The sequence below is a fragment of the Octopus sinensis genome, linkage group LG14 (assembly GCF_006345805.1).
Source record: "Octopus sinensis linkage group LG14, ASM634580v1, whole genome shotgun sequence".
Classification (NCBI taxonomy): domain Eukaryota; kingdom Metazoa; phylum Mollusca; class Cephalopoda; order Octopoda; family Octopodidae; genus Octopus; species Octopus sinensis.
This window is the reverse complement of record NC_043010.1, coordinates 8020810-8038309: the sequence shown is the minus strand read 5'-3', so window position 1 is coordinate 8038309 and position 17500 is coordinate 8020810. Positions and strand designations below refer to the sequence as shown.

The 17500-nt window shown below is 35.6% G+C and overlaps 1 protein-coding gene across 5 annotated transcripts in view; it reads left to right on the top strand.

The window, feature by feature from the left end:
- The window catches only part of LOC115218741 (protocadherin gamma-C4), a 454793-nt gene that overhangs the window by 253894 nt on the left and 183399 nt on the right, over nt 1-17500 (top strand). For 4 of the 5 annotated variants that reach the window (XM_036508597.1, XM_036508598.1, XM_029788645.2 and 1 more), the window contains exon 3: nt 595-745. In XM_036508597.1, coding sequence (XP_036364490.1) covers nt 595-745 — 151 coding nt within the window. Of the gene's footprint in view, nt 1-594; nt 746-17500 lie in introns of those variants that run through there. The other variant, XR_005001783.1, reaches the window with a different exon arrangement.

The window sequence follows — 17500 nt, the reverse complement described above, 5'->3', positions numbered from 1 at the left end:
CTTAAAAGATAAGCACTTGCTGTTAGTATGTTGGATTAAAAATGTAAAAGTCATTCCCTAACATTGCTGAAGTCCAATAATGGAGACAAATAAAAAAAAATGATAAAAATATATCAATTTTATCCTTGTGGTAAGTAGCTTGCTAACCAACCACATGGTTCTGGGTTCAGTCCCACTGCGTGGCATCTTGGGCAAGTATCTTCTGCTATAGCCCCGGGCCGACCAATGCCTTGTGAGTGGATTTGGTAGACGGAAATTGAAAGAAGCCTGTTGTATATATGTATATATATATATATATGTATGTGTGTGTGTTTGTGTGTCTGTGTTTGCTTGACAACCGATGCTGGTGTGTTTACATCCCTGTCACTTAGCGGTTCGGCAAAAAGACACCGATAGAATAAGTACTGGGCTTACAAAAAGAATAAGTCCGTCCTGGGGGTCGAGTTGCTCGACTAAAGGCGGTGCTCCAGCATGGTCGCATTCAAATGACTGAAACAAGTAAAAGAGTAAAAAGAGTAAAAGAGTAATTCTTTGGTTTTCATGCTGCTTTGTTTTATTCCCTTTTGCTGACTTGTTTTACTCTTTTCTTTGCAGTATTCTCAGCAAGAATCAAAGACATCTGATGGCTGGAAAGATAAAGCAACTACAGTTAATGCCCCTTACTGTTATAGTGAAATGTCTCCTATAATTGACTGTGTTCATGGCTCCACAAATAGGGATATGCAGCACCTAGAGGATTTGTTAGGTCAGTGACACATCCTGCATTTTGCTTTTTAATGGCAATCGCTAGCCTCATCAATAATTTATGTTTCACTTGTCTGTTTTTTAATTGATGTTTTTTGAAACTTGCGTTTAATATGCACATACACATGTACAAACACACACACACACATACACATGTACAAACACACACACACACACATACATATACATGTACAAACACACACACACACACGCACACATACACATGTACAAACATACACACACACAAACACACATACACATGTACAAACACACACACAGACACATGTACAAACACACACACACACACATACACATGTACAAACACACACACACACACACATACACACACACACACCCCCACACACACAGACACACACATGTACAAGCACACAAACACGTGCTCTCACATGTACGGCACACTTCCGCTTGTACTAATGCAAACATCTGCTTCTTTATTCATAGTCACAAACTCCACTATGGCTAAATTTCATTGGGGACGTTTCGCTGTGGCAGTGAATCAAAAACATTATCATCAAAGAAACAATATCAATCTTTAAAAAAAAAAATGAACCGCGTAAACTCTCTCTCGATAACTTTCCACACTGCCGATGGGGGAATTTGAAATCTATAATATTTTTATCTTTATGCTTACTTAAATTTATTCCGTCAGTCTCTCTTAATTGGTTGATATCATTCTCGTTATCGCTACCGTTTCTTGTCTTTTATTATCATTTCTTTTTAAATATCTCTTGAGCTTATATTAATACACATGATTTCAATAAATTTGATTATGTTTCTTTAATGAATTGCCCAAAGCTGGTGTATTAGGTTGTCAATAGAGTTATGGGTAGCTTCTGAAATTTTCTTTACCTCTTGCTTTCTCTATCTCTCTCACTTTTTCCCTTTGCCTGTCTCTTTCCTATATATATATATATATATATTATATATATATATATATAGGAAAGAGACAGGCAAAGAGAAAAAGTGAGAGAGATAGAGAAAGCATATATATATATATATATATATCTGCAAATATAATACGTGACAATTATATTATATTTACAGGTAAATTCCTCTATTTACATAATATCGAGGTCTCTTTCATTCTTTTGTTGTCTTACCATTTCTATCAATATATATATTTTTTTCTTACTATTATTAACATCCGCTTTCCATACTAGCATTGTTTGGACAATTTGACTGAGGTCTGGTGAACCAGATGGCTGCACCAGGCTCCAATCTGATCTGGCAGAGTTTCTAAAGCTGGATGCCCTTCCTAAGACCAACCACTCCGTGAGTGTAGTGGGTGCTTTTACATGTCACTGGCATGAGGACCAGTCAGGCGATATTGGCAACGGCCATGCTCAAATGGTGTTTTTTACATGCCATCCGCACAGGAACCAGTCCAGCAGCACTGGCAATGACCTCGCTCAATGTTTTTTCCCATGCCACCAGCACAAGTGCCAGTAATTTGATTTTGATTGTATATATACATTTAGTTTAAAGATCCAATAGAGGTAAAATCAACAAAAGAAGTACTCCACCCAGTAAGAGATAAATATCAATTTAGTTACACAATTGAAAGAACTAATAATAGTTTCATGCTATTATGATACTTGAACAGGCATACTTATAAAATACACCATGTATCTTAAAGTAATCTCTCAGGCTCTGTTTAATTGTTATATCTATTTTAAAAACAAGGACACTGGACAGTAAGAAAATAAGAAAAAACATGGTATATATATATATATTATATATATATATATATATATATATAGTATATAATATATTACTCTCACAACTAGAGAAGAAATTTCAAGCATGGAAGCATGGACTGGAATCAATGAGCCTTAAAGTTAATTTAGCTGAGCCTTGATAAGTAAGAAAACAGACAAATCACACATTGCTTCAAGAAGATGGCCCAAATTGATATATATATATAATTTTTTCGAAATATGCTTGAAAAATATAAAAACACATGGAGAATGCACAAAAATGTTATGTTTGACAATATACATGTGTGTATACACACACACACTCATACATATATATATATTCATGAAATAAAATACTTACATAGTTGCCCGGTTTCACTTGTGCTAACCATGACTAAGAAGTTACTGATAATGTTACAATTTCATGCTATCACAAGACGTTTCCATCCCATGCTAGTAGAAGGAAGAATATATGTATATGGTTGGCATTAGGAAGTGCATCAAGCTGTAGAAACCATGCCAAGTCAGGATGGAGCCTGGTGCAGCCCTCCAGCTTACCAGTTCCAGTCAAACCATCTAACCCATGCCAACATGGAAAGTGGGCATTAAATGATGATGATGATGTGTGTGTGTGTGTATATATATATATACACACACATTTATGACTACTTCTTTCAGTCTTTGTCTGCCAGATCCTGTCTCTCAATACATATAGAGATTGAAATGTATAAAAATACAGCAATGAACATGTGATAGTGTGTTCCAAAATATGGAGCTATTCAATGGGCACTGACGTAGTTATGTGATTGGGAAGTCCACTCTGCAACCATTTGGTTTCGTGTTCAATACTACTGCGTAACACCCTGGGCAAGTGTCCTCTATCATGACTCCAGCTTGATCAATACCTTGCGAATGGAATTTGATAGATGAAAAATATGTGTGTGTGTGTGTGTGTGTGTGTGTGTGTGTGTGTGTGTGTGTGTGTGTGTGTGTCTGTCCCTCCATCCCTCCAATTCATAAAAGTATATTATCATAGGGTATAAATATTGACAAGAAAACAGAAAAAATCTGGTGCTTTAGGAACAAATCACTTGTGATATACTAAATTGCAGATATTGCCTTGTAACTCTCACCACAGTCAGAAGTGCATTGAACCAGTTATTGGCTCATTGTAAACCTGTAGCCAATGACCCTCTTATGCACAGGCTGCAATATTAAAAACAAATAAACTATAAACTAATATTCCATACCAACTGTGGACAATCATTTCAACTAACCAGTAGCAACTGTTCTAAAGTGTGTAATTTGTTCATACTACAAACACAAATATTCTGTGTTAAGTATAAGGATGATTGGTTGACATAAAGAAACATGATATACAAACAACTAAATTGAATGTTTGAAGAAGCTATTAGCTTTATAACCATTATTGTCAATATGTGAGTTTTGCTTTCTTTTATCGTGGGTAATGCAACAAGTGGGCTTAAATCAATTTCATGAAGACTCTAAGAAGTTTGATATATATATATTTTTTCTTAAAATGCAGCAGTCCTTGATACAGAAAATCTAGCTGTAAATTTGCAAATATTATGTTAAAAATGCTGAACCATTAACCATTCCCCCATATTTTTGTGATTGAGGAAGAATGATTTTTGGAAGAAAAAAATTTTCATTCTTTCCAATTTGCTCAAACTATTCTTTCTTGAACTCTTTGCTGGAATACCCTCGTTGATTAATGATTTTTTTCTACCCCTCCTTCAAAACCACGACTCCACGCATCACCTCCACCTGAAGCTAACAACACTGTGTAGAGTAAGTCGAACTGCTGGAGCCTCATGTAGCAATGAGTAAAGATTAAAGATTGCATAGTGCTAAGTAGATGCTTGTTGTAACAAGTAACACTTACAAAAAAGAAATCAAGTATCAAGTCATTATATCAGTGAATTAAACAGGAATGATTTGTCAATGAAGTGGTTGGTATTTTTTGAATAATGTCAGATGCATGAGTAATTAAAAAATATACAAATAGTTTTAAATATGCTAAAACTTGACTGAAAATCTGTAGAAGCTGATGAAGCCAAGTGCAAAAGATAGGTCGAAATCAATAAAATACTCACTGAAGATAAGTAATATATTGATGTAATTTATTGGTAGAGGTAAACCTGTGATTTTATAAATGAATGAGTAAGCAAGGTTATAATGTGAAAAGATTAATTAAACAATTTAATTATAACCTAGATTATCACAATGATATTTCAAGTAAGTGTAGAGCTATTTCAAACTAGCAATTAAACTGGAGTTTAAAAGTTCAAGATTGATACCAAACATTGCCAAAATTAGGAGCACATTTAAAGGAAATTACTGACAGAATTTGCATGCTCAGGTCACAATAAATGGTGACCTTTGAGGTTAGGTTGTGTCTTTTGTTAAAGAATTCTCTTGTGTTATTTCTTCCTTTTCTTTTCTCTCTTTCTTTTTCTTATTGACATATGATCATCACTTCTTCGTTAGAAACTTATCTACCTTCATGAGTTCTCGTTTAACAAACATTCTTCATTTTCCATGGGAGTGTTTGAAGCAATTGGACATGTGAAATTTGACTCTTGTAATATGGTCTGACTGAGTATTAATCAGCTAACCTCTTCATATTCTTTTCTATATCAATATTCCATCTTTTGCTATTGAACTAGGATTCTTATGATTTATTTATTAGTATTTAATTTGTTTATTAGTATATATCATTCAACTATGGTAGTAGTTGAATAATATTCATAAGGCCACAATTTACTCATATGCTACATCTTTCAGAATTTGTCACTAATACAGTTCTTACCCAAATTAAAAACTGTTAGCAGTTTTTGAGAAGGACTGGTCCCTAGCTACATTTTGGCATAAAAAATGAGATTTGACCCAGTAGAAAAGATTGTACATCAAAATTTGTAGCAACGTTATAGGAGAATAAGTAATGCCACCAATCAAGTTTAGATGTAAATAACTCTTCTATTTAAAAAAAAATATATATTTATCTTAGCTTCAATGATAGAAGAAAGCATGAAGAATTTCATAGTTTTGTGCCCATGCAACAAAAATTTGTATCAGAAAAGTTGTGAGGTAAAATGTCATGAAAAATATGAGTAAGGCAAAAAATTTTGGATTTAAGTATAGTCAACTATTTTTATTTCGTTTTTGGATTTGGTTTGCAAGATTCTTTATGTGAGTTCATCTGTTGAAGCACATGTCTGGAGAGAGTCATTTTCTTTTTGTGCCCTATAATTTAACACACCCACCAGTAAAATTTCCACTTATTTCTTATTTTTATTTTCCTAAAATTTTCAATAGTCTTGACAATTGAAAAGGTTGCAAGATGCAATGAAAATTTTAGGAAAATAAGAATAAGAAATAAGTGGAAATTTTACCTGTGAGTGTGTTGAATTATAAGGCACAAAGAGAAAATGACTCTCCCCAGACACAACAGAATAACTTTTTTTTATTTTAAAAACAAACTATATTTTGATTAAGCTTGAATGATAGATCTTAATTTGAGGAATTTCATGGTATCAATCTCATGCAATGAAGTTTTAAAAGATAAAAGTCATGAGTGTTTGTTTCTCAAATTTGAGGGTGATAATATAGTTCTATACTTTTTTTTATCAATTTAGTTCTATAAAGGGACTTTTAATATATGTCACTGGCTTCATTGAGGTAAGGAAAAAATTATCAAAGACACTGCTAATTGACACATTTGACACATTATTAATTAGCATGATGGAAAATACATGGATTACATGGAAAAATGCAAGCAAGACAAATAATATTCTTCAGATTATAAACCTGGAAAATTACAGGACAAGTTATTACACTTGGAAAAGTTCAGAACAACTTATTACATCTGGTAAAGTACAGAACAAGAAAATTTCAGACCTTGTGCCTTTAATAGAAAGAATTATTATTATTATTATTATTATTATTATTATTATTATTCACGTAAAAAGCACCATCCGTCCGTGGCTGTTTGCCAGCCCCATCTGGCACCTGTGCGGGTGGCACGTAAAAAGCACCCACTACACTCACAGAGTGGTTGGCGTTAGGAAGGGCATCCAGCCGTAGAAACACTGCCAGATCAGACTGGGCCTGATGCAGCCTTCTGGCTTCCCAGACCCCAGTTGAACCATCCAACCCATGCTAGCATGGAAAGCGGACGCTAAATGATGATGATGATGATGATGATGATGATGATGATTATTGAGTGAGAGAGCAGCACATGCTATCAAAGTGACACAGGGGTAAAGTCTACAAAACCCAGTATACCCATCATGACTACCTGTCTGATAAGGTATATGAGGTATATCAGGCACATGCATTACCATCATATATGTGTGACATGGAGATATCACATATGAAGATAAACAGTGCATGACCTTGCAGGTGGGGCCCAGTTAGAATTTTCTTCAGGTCAAGTAGTCCATCCCACTCAAAAGGTTTCTTTAAGGATGATGAACAAAACACCCATTTTCCTAGAGGTAAATTATTCAAACCCCAAAGAATCCCTCTCAGCATATAGCTATGATGCTTTCCCACTACTTCTGGTCATGATCAGAGATGTACATATCATCAGCCACTAAGGGACATGCACAACTGCTTAAGGTATTGGGCAGAATATTTGCTGTAGCCCATCTTTTATACTAAGAGAGTGATGCTCCCCTACTACTTCTGCTCATGTTATTATCATTATTTCCTCTTCTTTCAAATTTGCTTCCATTTCTTGCCGAGTGTCTTCCCAACTCCTAGGGCAAAGAAACTCATAGTATACATTGGTAGGCCATTAAACTAAACTCACTAGTTCGTTCTTTTTTTTTTTTGATAGAAATAAAGTTAAATTAAAATACATGGGTAGTAATAGTTCTCACATCGACAATGCTCTTCTCAATACGTGTGATTTACCAGTTAAGACAATCTTTTGCACTTCTTGCAGGGATGGTAAGCCAGGGATCATTCTCATATAATTTTCGGTTCCCTTCTTGATCATTCCTAGTGCTCCTACGATCACTGGTATTGTAACCGCCTTGAGATGCCACATTTTCTCAATTTCAATGAGCAGGTCTTTATATTTTCTGAGCTTGTCAAACTCTTATATTATTATTATATTATTATTATTATTATTATTATTATTATTATTATTATTATTATCATTATTATTATCATTATCAGGATCAATAAATTAAGTACCAGTGAAACACTGGGGTCGATGTAATTGACAAGTTCCCTCCTACCAAATTTCAGACCTTGTGCTGTAGTAGAAAGGATTATTAGAAAGGCGGCGAATTGGCAGAACCGGTAGCACGCTGGGCAAAATGCGTAGCCGTATTTCGTCTGCCCTTACGTTCTGAGTTCAAATTCTGCCTAGGTCGACTTTGCCTTTCATCCTTTCGGGGTCGATAAATTAAGTACCAGTTATGCACTGGGGTCGATGTAATCGACTTAATTCGTTTGTCTGTCCTTGTTTGTCCCTTCTATGTTTAGCCCCCTGTGGGTAATAGAGAAACAGAAAGGATTATTCTTATTATATAACTGTTCAATATTTGGCAGGTTGAGGCAAATTTCTACTGCATCACCTATAACACCTCCATATTGCTGGGGGGGAGGGTGCAGCATTGTATTTTCTGTCCTGCTGCTGGGAGTGTGCAAACTCTTCCTGGTACTCTATTGTATTAGCTTTCTTTTTTTGCCTGAGATGTGGTGCTGTCTTTTGTTGTGTTACTACCTGTATTGTGTAGTGAGTGTTTAGCTTGCTTGTGGGAGTTTATTTCATTGAATAAATGCTGTATAGAGTGTATTTTGTATTTGTGGGTTGTTTTGTTTAGGTTGTATTACTGGATTGCTAGTGTCTTACATAGGATGTGGACTGTTCCTAGCAGTGCTATTTTCTGGACAGTGCATAATGTTGAAGATCCACATGTTTGCTCATGAGTTTTTCTCATGCCCAATACTCCAATTATTATTGGTATTGTTTTTACCTTCATGCTTCAGATTTTTGACTATTTCAATTTTAAGGTCTTTGTACTTCGACAATTTCTCCACTTCTTTTTTGACAATATTTTGATCAGAAAGGACTGCAATGTCTATCAGAAAGCAGGTCTTTTTTCCCCCCCAATCCTTCACTGTTATGTCTCAGCAATTAGATTTTATTTCTCTATTGGTTTGAACTGGCATATCCCAGATGATTGTGGGCTGGCTCTTGTCTTATACCTTGATTGGCTCATGCTTATACCACCTGCTGTCAGTTTTGATGTTGTAATGTTGGCATATTGTCTAGTGGCTATAACTGCTTACTTTGTCATGTCTGTATTTTATTATTTACTAGCAGTATCGCCCGGCGTTGCTCGGGTTTGTAAGGGAAATAACTATATAAGCATTTTTAAAGAGTTATAGCCAAAAAATAGCAAAAAATGCATTAAAAATGGAAAAAATATGATGGTAAATTTTTTTTTAAATCGTTGACTCATCGTAGACATTTTTAGAGAGGTTACTTCCCTTATATAATAGCGAAAAAAGTGCATTAAAATGGAAAAAAATGATGGTAAATTTTTTTTTAAATCGTAGACTCATCGTAGACGTGCGCTAATACCCAGAAGGGCTTGATATGAAGCACGACTATAAGATACCCAGTTTTGGTTAAACTGCACCACAAAATGTGGGAGTAGTTAGGAATCTAAATCGTAGGAGACAGACACACAACTTGGCTTTTATATATAAAGATTATTATTATTATTATGACTACTATTATTATTATTATCACTACTATTATTATTATCATCATCTTTATTACTCACTAGTAACTTTTCTGAAAATATAGTGGAATTTTGAGTTAATGATATTTTAATAATACTTTTACTGTTTATATCATAATCTTGTAACATATTTTGGTAGCAAAACCTTTAACCATATTACGTAGCTTTAGCATTTTAGCTTATTCTCCTCTTCCTCCTCCATCTCCTCTCACTGTTGCTGCTGCTGCTGCTGCTACTATAGCTACACTTCCTTCTACACCATCATCATCACCATTGTCACAATCTGAACCATTGCCACCACCCCACCACCACCACCACCACCACTTTTGTTGTTTTCATTGTTCCCGCCACAATCATCATCATCATCATTTTGCTTGTATATATATAATATATATATATATATATATATAAAGGTATATATATGTATTATAATATATATATGTATTATATATATATATATATATATATGTTAAACGATGATGATGATGATGATGATGATATATATTATATATATACATATATACCTTTATATATATGTATGTATATATAATATTATATATGTATATATATATATATATACATATATATATTATATATACTATATATATTATACATATATATATATATATTACTATTATATATTACATATATATATAAAGGTATATATGTAATATATAAATACATATATATATATATATATATATATGTATATATATATATACACTCACACATATAAAAGTAAAAGTAAAAGAGTCAAAAGGAAGAGTAAGTTCAGTTAGGCAGCTTTTTAATCGCTACAAATGTTTTGATACATACAGATCCTCGTATATACCGGATTTACAGTTAAGCTTAAATTAAATTATGCAACGATTTACCTGTCTAAGAAGAACTCTATGTATCTCCTCAGGTGACACTCAGTTGCTGTCTCCATAAGTAAATCTTGATTTCCATGTGACAACATCCGTGGCTTCTTTTATTTTCACACACAAGGAATACCTAAGACTAGAATTAGTAGCATACCATAATAATACTACCAGGTATTTGGGAATTCTAAGGGTGAACGAGCCCTATTTGTACTCATATACATTCTTAACAGAACACACCTCAACTATATATATATTTTATTTCTATGTTTTGGTTTATGTTTTTCACTGCTTGATTTGCCTAATAGTGGTTTTATCTCCAATTTAATTTATATATATATATATATATATATATATATATATATGTATAAAGGTAAGATCCAAGGATCAATCTGTAGCTTAGATTTTATCTACACCATTCCATTAATTGTATATAGATATATATATATATATATATAGATGTGTGTGTGCATTTGTGTGTATACATGCATATATACACACACACACATATATATATTCTTTTATTTGTTTTAGTCATTTGACTGTGACTTTAGTTGAACAAATCGACCCCCAGGATTTGATCTTTGTAAGCCTAGTACTTATTGCATCACTCTCTTTTGCCGAACCACTAAGTTACAGGGATGCAAATACACCAACATCAGTTGTCATGTGATGGTGGTGGGGACAAACACAGATGCACAAACTACACATACATGTATATATATATATAATATATATATATATATATATATATATATATTATATATATATATATATATATATGTGTGTGGTGTGTGTGTGTGTGTGTGTGTGGAGGTGCAATGGCCTAGTGGTTAGGGCAGGGACTTGCGGTCCAGGAACGCGGTTTCGATTCCCAGACCGGGCGTTGTGAGTGTTTATTGAGCGAAAACACCTAAAAGCTCCACGAGGCTGGCAGGGGGTGGTGATCCCTGCTGTACTCTTTCACCACTCTTTCTCCCACTCTTTTCTTCTGTTGGCCTGCTCGCTTAGCAGCGGGGTGGCGTCATTCGAGGGCTAAAAACAATGTGAATGCATTGTGACCAGCGATGTGTAACAACATCTGATGGTCTGGTCGGTCACGTGATCACGTGATATATATATATATATACACATATATATATAGGATGGCCCAAAAGTAGGTTCACATTTATCATGTAGGCACTTTAAATTTCGTTTTTAAAACATTTTATTACATTTAAATTTCTATCTTACAATTAATTAAATTAGCATAGAATAATGGATTCATATTTTTATACAATTAAGATCTAAACTGTTGATACATGCATGGGAAAGAGATAATTGAATAACTGTAAACCTACTTTTGGGCTACCCTGTATACACACACACATACACACACACACATACACACACACACATCAGTGTCAAATACAAGTTGAATTTTGCCTTCATAAACAGTTTCTGCTACTGTATACAGCATTGCACTTGATGTTTCAAAGGCTACCATATTCTTCTAACTTCCTTTACTGTAACAATTTATGATAAACTGAATGCTCAAAGAACAATATTATCAGCAAGAAATTTCCATTTCAGTTTTTAGTTGTTCTTATTTCAAAGATGGATATAAATGTCAGCGATATTGTCAAAGTTTGGTCGGAAACGAGAAAAGACTTGCTAAATATTCCTCATTAGTTTTAGAAAAGTTCAATATCTGAAAATGATCTTCAATCAAGCATTTATTAGAATTTGACAAGGAATTTAGCATTAAACAGCCAAAATAGAAAAATATAGACATAGGAGTGGCGTGTGGTGTGTAAGTAGCTTGCTCACAACCATATGTTCCCGGGTCAGTCCCACTGCGTGGAGAACTGTGGCAAGTGTCTTCTGCTATAGCTCAGGCCGACCAAAGCCTTGTGAGGGATTTGGTAGACGGAAACTGAAAGAAGCCCGTCGTATATATGCACATATATATATATAATATATTTATATATGTATGTAAGTGTGTGTGTATACGTTTGTGTGTCTGTGTTTGTCCCCCTAACAGTTTGACTCTATTTTGTGGGGTGTCTGCCTTATAGGGATGTGTTTGTGTACATGAGTGCATTGTTATGTGCCTTGGTCAAACTCTTTTTGCCTGGCCTGAAGGCATTGGTGGAAGGTCATTGATAAAGGATCAAGGCAAGGGATCTGTGATTGCAATCAATAGTAGGGTGTGCAGGTGCAGCTGACTGGCTGTGCTAATCCACCACCAACAATAGAGACCAGTTGCCATATTCCCTTCCATATCAGCTAACTCTGATGAGCGTAAAGTTATATAACCAAATTGTTACCTAACACTCCATTGTATTCTTTACACAAAACTGATTGGTAAGATCAGCTTTGGTGGATATTTGATACTATACATTTCAGATACTATACATGTTGGTGCAGTTGTGGACTCACTGTATAAGGGTATATGGTGCTGTCAGTGTCTGAGCAGGAGGACGAAGGTTCAGGTCTTCAGGTTTCTGGACCACCCTGTCTAGCTGCTCAACAGTAGTAGGACTTGGACACTATCTGAAGCTCTTAAGGGCTGCCTGGTTTCCTTTGGTACCAGGACACTTCACAGAATTATGGGCTACCCTTGGCCAGATTCTACACCCAACAAACAACTCTACTGAAAAACTGGAACGCATCTTGCTATTAGTATGGTTTGGGAATGTAAGCTTAGACTCTTTCATCCTGTTGCTCAATTTTCTGAGCTGCATCCCAAACACCTCTTCTCAGAGGATTGGGGATCTGGCTGGCGGTAATGACTTGTGTTGGCCAGCTACATGCCTCGTGGTCATAGTAGAATGAGGAAGTATTTTATGGAAATGGTAATTGACTGGGACACTGTTTGGAGAATAGCCCAAGATGACCATAGCAGATACTGACAAATGGTGGATGCAGCGAGACATTGCAACAACACATATGTTTGCCTCTGTGTGGTGTGTGTGTGTATGTGTTTGGTGTTTGTGTATACTCTCTCTCTTTTACTCTTTTACTCTTTTACTTGTCTCAGTCATTTGACTGCGGCCATGCTGGAGCACCGCCTTTAGTCGAGCAACTTGACCCCGGGACTTATTCTTTGGAAGCCCAGTACTTAGAATCGCTAAGTTACGGGGACGTAAACACACCAGCATCGGTTGTCAAGCAATGCTAGGGGGACAGACACACAGACACAAACACACATATATATATACATATATACGACAGGCTTCTTTCAGTTTCCGTCTACCAAATCCACTCACAAGGCATTGGTCGGCCCGGGGCTATAGCAGAAGACACTTGCCCAAGATGCCACACAGTGGGACTGAACCCGGAACCATGTGGCTACTAAACAAGCTACTTACCACACAGCCACTCCTGCGCGTATGTATGTGTTTTGGTCTGTATCTATTTTATGTTCACAAGCACAAGCTCAAAACAGATGTTGTGTCAACAAGCATAACTTAGCAATTTGATAAAAAGCAAATCAATAGATAAGCACTGAAACTAAAACCCTGAGACTAAAAACCCCTTAAAGAGGGTAACCCAGCATGACCACAGTCTGGCGACTATGACAAGTAAATGAATACAAGTATAAAGTTACTAGTGTAATTTTCTGTTGCTTTGTCCAGATTGCCTCTCCCCTGAGCATTGGTCAATATGAAGACAGTAAAATAGTTAAAACCATGTATTAAAGCAGTCTCTGTGAAAGTTATATTTCCCACTGTATTGTTTGCCTTTATAGCATTAGCTGACATTTAACGAAATTTGCAAACATGAATGGAATGTGTTTAGATTGTCTTGAAGCTTGTCTTTAATGTAAACATTTAGTATGCTGCTACTACAAGCATAACATTCAGTCTTAGACTTCTAAATAAAATGTTTAATGATGCAATGTTAGACTAGCAGGAATAATTCTGAAAATGTTGTTATAACTTCAATATTTACTAAGACTTTATGCTTCAGTGTTTGAAAATATAGCGTTTTCTTTCTTTTGTTTCGTTTTTGTTGTTGTTGTTGTATTTTCTTTTCTTTTAATTTTCTCTTTTTTTTTTTTTTTTTCTCCATTGACATATCTGTAGTATTCTTCATGTACTGCAAAACAATATTCTTTTTCAGCAGCCAAGTTTAATTTCTGGGCTGAATGATATTAACAGCTTATAGAATCAATATTTGTTGATAATGTTCTCTTTTACTATGATATTAGTGAGGATAAACAAAAACAAATGAACAAAAGAAAAGCAGAAACAAAAACGAAAACCAAAAAAAAAGAAAAAAAATGAAAATGGAAATGGAAACAAAACAAACAAACAAACAAAAAAACAACCTCACAAAATAAAGAAACAAAATTTGAAGCTATTGCACAAATATAAATAATAACAGAACATTGAATTTTGGTCTGACTCAATCAAGCAATAAATAAAACAATAGCATTGAATGTTCCCAAAGAGATTGTACAAACTGTTTCATAAATAACTGTTTTAGATATGGTTGATAAGAATATATGAAGGTTCATGTGATTTCCACCAAAAGAAATATCTCTGAAATTAGAATGTCCTCCACCACCACACAACCACCACCACTACCACACAACCACCACCACCACCACCACACAACCACCACCACCACACAACCACAACCACCATCGTCGCCTCCATTGTACCACCACCCCTCTATCATCGCCGCTGCCGTCATCACGCCCAACCATTTCATCAATGAAAGAAAAACAACAACAGCAAAAGAAAAAAAGAAAAAGAAAAAGAATTTTCTTAAGGATGTTTTCCCAGATAAACAATTTTATTTCATTTATTCCTCTCTTTTATCTCGGTGAGGAGAGGTATGAAGGTATTAGATGGAATTTGTGAATTTTATTTGATAAGTTTTCACCATTTTCTACAATTTTATATTTATTTTATATACTGGTTTTGACTGGCTGGTATATGAATATATATATATATATATTTATAATATGTGTGTGTATATATATACATATATATATTATATGTATATATATATATATATATTATATATATATATATATATATATATATATATATATATATATATATATATGTAGGTATATATGTTATAATGTCTATATATAATTATGTATTATATACATACATACATAGATATATACATACATATATACATACATATATATATATATATGTATGTATACATATATATATTATATATATTATCCATTATAACACACCCACACACACACATATATATACACATATATACATACATATAAATATATATATTATATATATTATCCATATATATACATACACACACATACATATATATATATATACACATATATATAATATATATATGATATGGTACATGTATACATGTATATTTGTATGTATGTACACATACACACATATATATTATACATGCGTATATATGATATAGTGTATATAGGTATGTATACACACACACACACATATATATTATATATGTTTATATCTGATATAGTGTGTGTATATATATACTATATTATATATATATATATATATATATATATATCATCATCATCATCATCATGGCTCAGCTCCACGAAAGATGATCAAGAAGGCTGTCCATGTCACGTCCATGTCACTGACAAGTCCGATATGGGAAAGGCAGGTTCGTGAGCAGTGTCCACAGACGGAAGTAACATCCGGTGTGGTGTCAGAGGCGGCTCACACGTTCCTCTTGTGCCTCTTGTCCTTAAGAACATCTCTTCTTTGTTCCCCAAACTTGCTGACTGCGTTGAAGATCATGTGGAACCAGACATCACAGTCCGCAGCCAGGTCTGACCAGCGTTGGTGGTCAATATGACATGCTGTTGGAGACTTCTTGAGGCAGTCTTTGTAGTGCTTCCTCGGAGCTCCTCTCACTTGGTGCCAAACAGGGTAATCTTAGGAAGGTGATGGTTCTCCATTCTGGAGACATGCCCTTCCCATTGGAGGCGGGATTTCAGTAGCATGGCTTCAATGCTGGGGATCTTGGCCCGCTCCAAAACTTCAATGTTTGTGACGAAACATATATATATATCCGATCGTGGCCGTTGCCAGCCTCGCCTGATCCCAGTGCTGGTGGTACGTAAAAAGCACCACCCGACCGTGTCCATTGCCAGCGTCGCCCCGACTGGCCTCCGTGCTGGTGGCATGTAAAAAGTACCATCCGTCCGTGGCCGTTTGCCAGCCCCATCTGGCACCTGTGCAGGTGGCACGTAAAAAGCACCCACTACACTCACGGAGTGGTTGGCGTTAGGAAGGGCATCCAGCCATAGAAACACTGCCAGATCAGACTGGGCCTGGTGCAGCCTTCTGGCTTCCCAGACCCCAGTTGAACCGTCCAACCCATGCTAGCATGGAAAGCAGACGCTAAATGATGATGATGATGATGATATACAAACACATATTCTTTTATTCTTTTACTCATTTCAGCCATGTGGCTGTTGTCATACTGGAGCACCACTGGGGTCTTTCTGATTTCCTCAGTCTCAGATGTTTCACATCACCACTCCTGTATGTGCCTTTGTCCCAGCTGTTGGCCCATTCGGTGTATAAAGATGCTTGATTCCATTGCCCTCATCTGCGCCTCATGTCGGGCTGTTTGTTCATCCGGTATTGTGGAGAGGAAGATGTCTAGTTCCTCTTTTGAAGACATCTACTTCCACCTTATGCAGATTTCTTAATTTTTGTGGCAGGTCATTGAAGTGCTGTGGGCCTTTGAATCCTTGACTATTGTAGTACCTGATCCTGAATTTAGATGGAGTGGATACTTTTTACTCTTTTACTTGTTTCAGTCATTTGACTGTGGCCATGCTGGAGCACCGCCTTTAATCGAGCAACTCGACCACGGGACTTATTCTTTGTAAGCCCAGTACTTATTCTATCGGTCTCTTTTGCGGAACTGCTAAGTGACGGGGACATAAACACACCAGCATCGGTTGTCAAGCGATGTTGGATGGGACAAACACAAGCACACAAACACACACGCACACACATACATATATATATACATATATACGACAGGCTTCTTTCAGTTTCCGTCTACCAAATCCACTCACAAGGCTTTGGTTGGCCCGAGGCTATAGTAGAAGACACTTGCCCAAGGTGCCATGCAGTGGGACTGAACCCGGAACCATGTGGTTGGTAAGCAAGCTACTTATCTAACAGCCACTCCTGCACTATGATAGTGCAGTGCTTGAAATTTTCCAGCATTAAACTGCATGCTGTTTATTTTGGCCCATTTGTATATCGAATTCAGGTCCTGCTGTAAGCTAGTGAGATCTTGTTTTTTTTTTTATTGCCTGTGATAATTTTATATCATCGCCATAGCTTGTGACAGTGGCTATCCGAGTGACCACGGGCATGTCTAAGAAGGCTATTATGAA